Below are 10,305 nucleotides of genomic sequence, written 5' to 3'. Positions count from 1 at the left end.
ACCAGCACGTGGTAATTTGACGTCAGACTTCGGCTCCCTAAGGCAAGTTTCAACTCTACGTAGATGGACTATAGTGGTCAATATGTTCAGAGGTTCTGGTAGATAACTGTTGTGTTAAGAAAATTGCTAATTTTGTTTCATTTGAGTCTGAAATCACATTTGCATAAAAATTTTAAACAAGTTCAGGAAAAGTAAATTTTCTCAAGATATCTATCTGATTGTTATGACCAAGTTTCATTTTCTAATCAATCCTAGAATGAACCTAAAAGTTTTAGAGATCAGAGAGCCAGTTCCTTTTAAACAAAGGGTACACTCGGGCTCACTTTTCCATCTTAAATCTCTTCCTCTTGGTTATTTGTGAAGTTTTAAAGTTTATATAAAGATATCTGTTTTAATGTTGTTACTGTTCTTGGAATATTTCATATTGTTCATTACTTCTCTTGTAGTTTATCAATATCCTTATTCCCTTTCCTCACTGGGATATTTCTCCCCTGTTGGAGCCCTTAGGCTTATAGCAGCTTCTTTTTCAACTATAGTTGTAGCTTAGCAAGTAATGATAATAATCTAATGCAAATCCATTTCTTTTTTCCAGCTGTGAAAAGATAAAAGTCCCAAAACACTGCATCGCCCAAGAGCGCAGCTGGAAACGCTACCCTGACTGTTGTCCTGAGGTTGTTTGCCCACCTGCACACCAAGGTTACCAAGGAAGATTAGACACTAGACTCTACCAACAAGGACCTACAGCCCCTGGATTTTACTATCCTTCCTCCGTTCCAGGATCATATGCAAATGGAAATGGAGCGTTGTTCCATGGTGTGGCGAGCAAACAAAATCAGCGACCCTCCGATGTAAATGACTTCTTTACCACACAGAATCCTCTGCGAGGGACAACAGACGTGATAGCCATTCCAGGAAATGGTGGGTTGTTCCATGGTTATACGAGCAAACAGAATCAGCGACCCTCCGATATAAATTACTTCTTTGCTACTGAGAATCCTCTGCGAGGGACAACGGACGTGGTATATGGCCAAGGGTTCTCCAGTCCTTATATTGACACTACATCAGTTAAAGTTAGTAGAGACCCAGAGCTATTTCTTATTGAGGACAACAGATACCCGGCAGATTTCTGGGAACCCAAAGAACAGCATTATCTAGTTTCACCAACAAATGGGCTCGACTTGTTTGGCCAAGATTACCAGGAGGTTTCTGGCACTCAGGACTTATGGAACACAGGTTTTGATTCCGGAGAACCTAACGAATACGCAGATTTCTGGGAAACATCCACAACTAAACCAGCAAGAGCAACTCCCTTTGTCATCTCTCACCAGCACTCTCCTGTTGATGATTTGACAAAGAGTTCATATTCTTTCTACAAAGATGCACATGAGGTCAATACATCTCCTTTGCCTTACCGTGAGCAGAATCTTGCTACTCCGACAGTGATAGAACATCAAAATACACCACAGACCAGAATGCCAGGAAGGAGACGCTATAAGAAAAAGCCGACTACTAAATCGGAAGATGAAAGTGTAACAGAAACGACAGAGGTTCCCGTTGTTAGGCCTATGACACATGCACCACACACAAACCTGGGAAGTAGGTATAAACCCACATCACCTTTGCATCAATTAAGAACGCACTCTTCTCTTCCAGTCAGTAGCCTTCCAATCACAACTAAGACAACTTCAGCGACCACAGAAGCACCAACAACAATAGAAATGAGAATTTCAACATTCCCAACAACACAAATCCCAGAAACAACCAAACAAGAGATCTCAACTACTTCAAAGAAAGACTTGTTTTTAACATCCGACAAAAATTTGAAAGATTCCTTTTCCCAACCTGAAATGCAACCAGCAATTGAAGAGGATATTTCAGATGACACAGCACCAAGCAAGATATTTACAAGACTCCCTCCAGTTAGGAAACCCACCACAACTCCTTTTGAAAGAATAACAAAGAGAGTGAGAACGTCTAGTACACCAAAGAAACGATTAAGAGTTAGAAAAACGACTGTGGCTCCTACAACAACACCGCCTTCATATGAGTTTGTATCTCCAGAACTTGATCCAGAAGACCACGATCTAGTGGAATTCATTCATACGCCTCTTGATCCCTCTGCCCTTATTCCTGGTCACGACGAATACTTACAATCGAAATTTGATTCAGCAAAAGAGTATTCAAAAAACGTAAGTGAAAATGATGGCGAAAGTCAAAAGAAAAAACGTTCGGTTCCAGAAGATATGAAATTAAAAGATGAAGTGGAAGATGAAAGAAAAGGGAAACCCACTTTTTATATTCCTTGGAAAAATGCTTTAGAAAATCCTTCATCAATCGATACCAAAATTCTGACAGAATCTCGGTCTATAGAAAATTCTGACCCACCAACAAAATTTGAACAAGCTGCTAATATTCTAAAAGGATTAATGACCCATCCTTCCTTGTTGGAAGGGGTATTACCATCCAAGAAGAATGTGCCAGAGTCTACAGAATCTTTGGAGAACAAATCTCTGGCAAGGGGACAGTTTGTTAAAAGTGAGGAAAGATCCCTTGGGGATAAAATCAATGATGAGCAAGTTACGCAGAATACAAACATATCAAATAGTGGCAACATTGGTGAAGGAAAGAAATATGATAACGACACCATTTCAGATGAAAAGTCTGACTCTGCGATTGAGAACTCGGATACAGATCAAGGTGCTTTGACTAGAAACCATACAGAAACTGAAAATTCTTTGGGAGATAGCAATCTTGTCATAAGTAATAAGACTGTTGTAACTGGAGAGAACTCTGATGATGTGCAAAATTTAGACTCAAACAGCACTTTACAATCACAAGCAGGGACTGCTACAAGTGATCTAGTTCAACCAAGTATTAAAGGATCAGAAATTGTCCCACAAATTGTTAATGCTTCTTTGGGATTGGAAAAGGACAATCCAGCACAGGATGTGGAGTTAGCAATAAATTCTTCTCAAAATGAAACATTTAGTTCAGCAACGAAATATCACAGCATTCAATTACAAGCTAAAGATAACAAAACTGTAGAGACAGATTTACCTATAGATAATGTGGGCCCAAATCTTCTCAATTCCCAAATTGCAGATAAGAATATTGTTCCAAGCAATCAGAGATTAAGGGTTCCTGTTTACACGAAAGTGCCTAACAGACAGCAAAATGGTACAACAAGGGGCATCGTATCTATCACAAATGATAGTGAGCCAAACGATGAAAGCGATTCTCAGAATAAAAGAAGATTACCTTGGTCACCACCACCCTCACGAGAAAGCCAAAACAATGCTTTCAGCTCTGAAACTGTTAGAACTAGAATTCAAGTCCCTTTCTTGAACTATGAAAGGAGGAATAAAAGCCAATTTACCTCATCCCCAACCAAACCAGAAATAATAACCAGTAATGCAAGAGTATCATCTTCCACTAGAAAGGCTCAATCTTATGAGAGCATAATTGGAAATGTACGGGACCAAGATTTTAGTGAAGATGTAGATAGACCCTATACAGTGGAAGAAACTAGTGATCACACAAAGAAAAATTCTGATTCTCATATTGGCATGATGGCAAGAAAGATTGATTATTATCCCAGAAAGCATACTGTGAAGAACCCTAACAATTCAAATTTAGAAAGAGTTGATGATTCTGAGTTGTCACGGTCAAGTGATAGATCCCTTCAACTGGACCATACCAGAGATATTTACTCGACTACTATACCCGATAATGGTCAGTCAGGTTTTTCCAAAATCTCTGCTGGAAGAGAGCTACCAGGATACCTTCATGATAGCCATCCAAAACCAGACCCAGGAAATAGGTACGGATCACTTTCAAGAATTTTTGATAATCATAGCCAGTCATCACTACCTCCAACTAGTGAGACATCTCATCCTTTCATCCAAAGATTCCCAAGCGGACAAGGAAGATCATTAGGAGGACATGAACCTGGACAAATTACTAGTTCTGTTACCTTCTCTAGCCCACAGGTTGATCATATTTTGTCTCAGCATAGCAAGTCATTTGAAGATGATTTTGGAAAGTCACAACAAGATTCTTCCAGGCATTTAGATTCTACATCATCGTTCCCTTCCCCTAATGAATCTCAATTTACCTCATCACTTGAAACCAACCATCATCGTGACTTTTTCAACATTCCTAATTATAGCAAAGATCATAATAACTCTTTCAAAGGTGATCTTATTTCAGGCACAAGCAGTAAAGCTATTCCAAGTAGTACTGAAACTTCAACAGAGACTAAATCAGAATATATTTCAAAGCCTCCTTCCAAAAACAATACAAATGTTTCTGCCGTAGGGCAAACAATATCTCTATTTGTCCCACCTAATTTTACACCAAATGTAGAAAAATTTGAACCATTGCCTTTAACTACTTCATTTAATTTTAATCCTTATAATGTACCAGTTACACCATCTGGAAGCAATGAAGGTGTAAATCCATTATCTTCAACATCATTGCGAGGAGGTATAGATAAAAATGGGGATCCTAGTGTCTCACCTACACAGGAAGTTACAGGTCTTCCTCCTAATAAGACCTTATTAAACTCCTCCTTTTTAAAAGAACAAGATATTTCAAAACCTGTTAATAGCTTCAGAACTAAACTTCAAAATCAAAGAACCCTGATAAGTTCCCCTCTAAGTCAAAAGTCCCTCACTACAAGCAGCCAGGTAGAGCCGTTACTGGCATCCCCAGAGATCAAAACTGACTCTCTGAATAGTAGTAGGCATCCAGTCTTTCTGCAAACATTGTCAAATCAACCAATAAAACAAAACCTCAAAAATTCTACTGCAGACAAAAGTGCTGAATCAAATACTAACTCACAAAATTCAAGTAATAATTCGGCTCCTCAGCCTGAGCAAGGATCCCAAGAAGTGCAACACCAATCTAGAAATAGAGGGATTGTTAGTCAATCTTTAAGACAAAGAATGAACAGGCGTGGTAATAGTCAATCAAGGAATGTACCTGTATCAAGTACAACTGCGCCAGTACATTCAGAAGCTCGTGGAAGAAATGATTCTCGCCAGTCACAAAAATCTCTTACTAAATTGACAAATCTAATGAACAATCAGCAAAGGAGAACCAGAAACAGGCAGCCTGCCAGGTCACAAAGGCATCCAGTTTCACATCAACCTACCAGGACGTCTAGAAATCAGAATCCCAGTATTTTGCAAGAAACCCCAACTAATGAGTCAGCGTCGCAAAAAAATCAGCCCACCACAACACATCGTAATCGTATATCTGCCAGTAGGTTGACAGCTACAGAAAATCACCCTGCCAGAACACATAGCACTCACAGGATTTCACAAGATATATCACCCACTGGGTCGACCGCTACACAAAATCAATCTGGCAGACTACATCCCAATCGCAGGTTTTCGCAAGAAATATCTGCCACTGGGTCAACTGCTACAGTGAATCAGCCTATCAGAACACATCACAATGAAAGGATCTCACAAGCAGTATCTGCCACTGGATCAACTACTACAGAAAATCAGCCTGTCAGAGCACATCATAATGAAAGGATCTCACAAGCAGTATCTGCCACTGGATCAATTACTACAGAAAATCAGCCTGCCAGAACACATCACAATGAAAGGGTCTCACAAGAAATACCTGCTACTGGTTCCTCCTCAACAGAAAATCAGCCTGCCAGAACACATCAAAATCACAGGGTTTCACCAAAAATATCTCCCACTAGGTCAACCTTTACAAATAATCAGTCTGCCAGAACACAACAAAGTCGCAGGGGACCACAACATACATCGTCTGTGAAGAAGTCGAACTCCAATGAAGCATCTTACAGCCCAAGACATACTCACTTAAATACAAATCCCACGTCCCATCCAACGCCTTCTGTACCTACGACCTCCACCGTTTCTTCTGTAATAGAGAATTTTGCTGAAGAAAGCTTAGCCTTAAATCCAGCTGATGATTCTTTAATATTGCCAGGCTTTTGGGAACCACAGAAAAATGGATCTTGATTACCTGAAGTCAATCAAAGCTTCAGAATTTCTTTTGTATATAATTTCAAAACTATTCGATATGCTTTTTTATTTTTTTATTTTTCTAATACATATAAAAGCACAGAAAGACATAAAAGACGACACTTCTAGGAAAATGGAAATAGAAATGCATATAAATCTATGTTTACTTTTATATTTAATAATGTAAGCCCTTTCTTCTCTGCTCAGTAGATGTACAGTTTCATGCACGAAAAAAAAAATCAGACCTGTTTCTTTTATATTTATTTGAATATTTCCACTATATATTAAGGCACAAAATCATAATATGCTATGATAGAGGCTATCTGAGAAATAAATAATTGGAATAGATACCTCACTATTAATAGATATCAAAGTGAGAACCATTTTCTATGAAAAAAATAGGTATATTTAAGTTTATTTAAATAGATTATTTAATAAAGGTACTACTTAGAAAAATTATATTTAAAATGTGTTTTATTTCATCTCTATAAATGAATAACAATTATTGATTTAATCACTTCAATAGAACTATAAAGGCGATGGTTATCATGATAAATACATTAAAGGTAAAAGGTGTCTGGTTTCAGCTCAAGTATCATCAGAATAGATCCTCACCAGAACGTCAGCAGTGCAAGCTAACTCCACCCACCCCAAATGTGGTGCCCAACCACAGAAGTCTCCTCCCCAGTAAACAGCTCAAACTAACTGACCCGGGATGGGATCGATCTGTTGCCATGCGAATGCTAGACAAACATGTTGCCACTGTACTGTGGTCTAGGTTTTAACAACCGTGGTGCCAAATCCCAGCAGTATCCTCCCCAGTAAACTGCTTAAACTAACTGACCCGGGATGGGATCGATCTGCTGCCATGCGAATGCCAGGCGAGCACGTTGCCACTGTACTATGGTCTAGGTTTTAACACCCGTGGTGCCAAATCCCAGCAGTGGCCTCCCCAGTAAACTGCTTAAACTCACAGATGGGCTAGGATCGATCTGCTGTCATGCGAATACTAGGCGAGCACGTTGCCACTCTACTATGGTCTAGGTTTTAACACCCGTGGTGCCAAATCCCAGCAGTGGCCTCCCCAGTAAACAGCTTCAACTCACAGTCCCGGGCTGGGATCGATCTGCTGCCATGCAAATGCTAGGCGAACGTGCTACCACTATACTAGCGACCCTGCATGTTAACTAATCCCTTCGTATCAGATTGTTGGAAGCAGGCTAAAAGGCAGGCCAGACTATTTTCCCTGTTAGAGCCCTTGGGCTTATAGCATCCTGTTTTTCCAACTAGATAATAATAATAATAATAATAATAATAACAGGGGAAAATAGCCCAGTAAGGAAAGAAAATAATGGAATTAAATAAACTATATATGAGAATTAATGAATGAAGATGATATGTCTTAATTGTTATTATCATTATTACTAGCTAAGCTACAACCCTAGTGGGAAAAGCAAAATGCTATAAGCCCAGGGGCTCCAACAGGGAAAAAATAGCCCAGTGAAGAAACGAAATAGGGGAATAAATAAACGATATGAGAAATAATATTTTGAAAACAGTAACAACATCAAAACATATATTTCATATATGCACTATAAAAATATTTATATCAGCCTGTTCAACATAAAAAAATTGATGCAAATTTGAACTCTTGAAGTTCCACCGATTAAACTGCCTAATTAGGAAGATCATCCCAGAACCTGGTCACAGATGGAATAAAGCTTCTAGAGTATTGGGTAGTATTGAGCCTTTGCTTTACCTCACATTTTAGCTTTATTTCTCACATTTTCCTGTCCAACTCTTTTAACTTCTACTTCAAAATACAACATCGGGATCTTCCCACCCCCTTACATCAGCTGATCAGCTTCCCCGTCGCCAACGCTAGGCCATATTTAATCACTTTAGTAAAAATAATTATTCACCTATGGTTTAGGCCAAAGACCTTATCTAGCTACCTCTAGAGAGTTAATGTGTCCTTTGACTGGTCAGACAGTACTACATTGGATCCCTCTTTCTGGTTACGGCTCATTTTTCCTTTGCCCACAAATACATCGAATAGTCTGGCCATCTCTATCCACATTCTCCTATGTCCTCATACACCTGACAACACAGATTAACCAAACAATTCTTCTTCGCTCAAGGGGTTAACTACTGATTTTCCAACAAAGGTTGTAGCTTGGCTAGAAATAATAATAATAATAATAATAATAATAGTAATAATAATAATAATAATAATAATAATAGCCCAAGGAAAATTACCAGGCTTAGATTAAAGGGATATAATGTGACAGCCTCTCGAAGGATGAAGTGGCCGATCTTATGATGAAATTCACTGTACAGTATGGACATGAGTCATGGTATGACAATGAAATAATCTCCAATAGATTTAGTAGATTTGAGAACAAAGCCCTCAGAAGGATATTGGGAGTTAAATGGCAAGACAGGATTAGAAATGAAACTATAAGAGAGATTACTCGATGGTCATTTTATTGTTGTTAAGGGAGTAGTAAAAAATAGAGGGTTGGGCATGAATGTAAAGAGAGTTCTATATGAGAAAGTGATTGTACCAACTGTGATGTATGGATCGGAGTTGTGGGGAATGAAAGTGATGGAGAGACAGAAATTGAATGTGTTTGAGATGAAGTGTCTAAGGAGTATGGCTGGTGTATCTCGAGTAGATAGGGTTAGGAACGAAGTGGTGAGGGTGAGAACGGGTGTAAGAAATGAGTTAGCGGCTAGAGTGGATATGAATGTGTTGAGGTGGTTTGGCCATGTTGAGAGAATGGAAAATGGCTGTCTGCTAAAGAAGGTGATGAATGCAAGAGTTGATGGGAGAAGTACAAGAGGAAGGCCAAGGTTTGGGTGGATGGATGGTGTGAAGAAAGCTCTGGGTGATAGGAGGATAGATGTGAGAGAGGCAAGAGAGCGTGCTAGAAATAGGAATGAATGGCGAGTGATTGTGACGCAGTTCCGGTAGGCTCTGCTGCTTCCTCCGGTGCCTTAGATGACCGCGGAGGTAGCAGCAGTAGGGGATTCAGCATTATGAAGCTTCATCTTTGGTGGAATTGTGGGAGGTTGGGCTGTGGCACCCTAGCATTACCAGCTGAACTCGGCTGAGTCCCTGGTTAGACTGGAGGAACGTAGAGAGTAGTCCCCTTTTTGTTTTGTTTCTTTGTTGATGTCGGCTACCCCCCAAAATTGGGGGAAGTGCCTTGGTATATGGATGGACTATTATTACTTGCTAAGCTACAACCCTAGTTGGAGAAGCAGGATGCCGTAAGCCCAGGGGCTCCAATAGAGAAAATAGAAGAGTGAGAATAGGAAATAAAAAAAAAGAATATTTAAGAACAGTAACAACATCAAAAGGAAGAGAAATATGTGGATGAGATTATGGTGAGGGGTAGATGGAGATGGTTTGAACATGTTCTTCGCACTCCCCAAGAGAGATTAGTTCATCAAACGTTTAACTGGGCTTCATAAGGCACTAAAAGAGTTGGAAGAGCCCAAACCTACATGGTTGAAGACTATGAAACGTGAAGTAGGAAAAGATAAATGGAGAAGTATTGATTTAAAAGCTCAAGATAGAGACGACTGGTAAAATCTAACCGAGGCCCTTTGCGTCAATAAGCGTAGGAGGAGATGAAGATGATGAAGAAATGCTGAGGTGATTGGAATCATATGAGAAACTATAATAATAGATTTTATTCTCCCTCGCTGCAAAATTATCTTTTAAGAAATGGACCAAGGAGTTGATAGTCACGTTGGTATAGGTCCTACCTTTCGGTGTTTAGAGTCCTTGGCTTAGCATAGCGAGGTTTTCTCAGGATGCCTTGCCATTACCCCGGAGCAGTTGGGTGGTTGGTGACAGTTCGTGTATAACATAACACGAAGCCAAGTCTCGCAGACGATCGTTCAGTTGGTAAGTAAAATTACTTCGTCGAATTATTTTCTTTCAAGTTTATATGTTTATCTTTTAATGTTTATAGTGCCGTTGATGTATTAGTTATTTGTGTACACTGAAAAATTGTAAATACCCGTGTCATAACGTATGTTTTCAAGTTCGTTTCAATGTATCTTAGTTCATGGGTACCTTTTACCATCCCGGTTATGCTGTAGACTGAATGCTTCATAAATGCTAATGTTTCGACTAACCTTCATTTTTACTTTCAGGAAATATCTGGGATTCTATGATTACCTGAGTTTTAGGCTTGTAATGTGGATGGCTTTAAGCTTGTATTATGGATGGTTTTAAGCTTGTAATATGGATGGTTACATTTCTTGACTGAAGCTGGGTTTGCCT

At 39.3% G+C, this 10,305-nt stretch overlaps 1 protein-coding gene across 1 annotated transcript in view; it reads left to right on the top strand.

Moving 5' to 3' along the window:
* Positions 1-6,013, top strand: part of LOC137656748 (uncharacterized) — a 7,129-nt gene extending 1,116 nt beyond the window's left edge. Inside the window, exon 2 of the mRNA XM_068391001.1 lies at positions 593-6,013. Coding sequence (XP_068247102.1) covers positions 593-6,002 — 5,410 coding nt within the window. The 3' untranslated portion in view covers positions 6,003-6,013. The remainder of the gene's footprint in view (positions 1-592) is intronic.
* The last annotated feature ends 4,292 nt before the right edge of the window (positions 6,014-10,305 follow it).

The sequence above is a fragment of the Palaemon carinicauda genome, chromosome 17 (genome assembly GCF_036898095.1).
Source record: "Palaemon carinicauda isolate YSFRI2023 chromosome 17, ASM3689809v2, whole genome shotgun sequence".
Classification (NCBI taxonomy): domain Eukaryota; kingdom Metazoa; phylum Arthropoda; class Malacostraca; order Decapoda; family Palaemonidae; genus Palaemon; species Palaemon carinicauda.
Note: the sequence above shows the minus strand (reverse complement) of the source record. Positions and strands in the feature narration are given on the sequence as shown.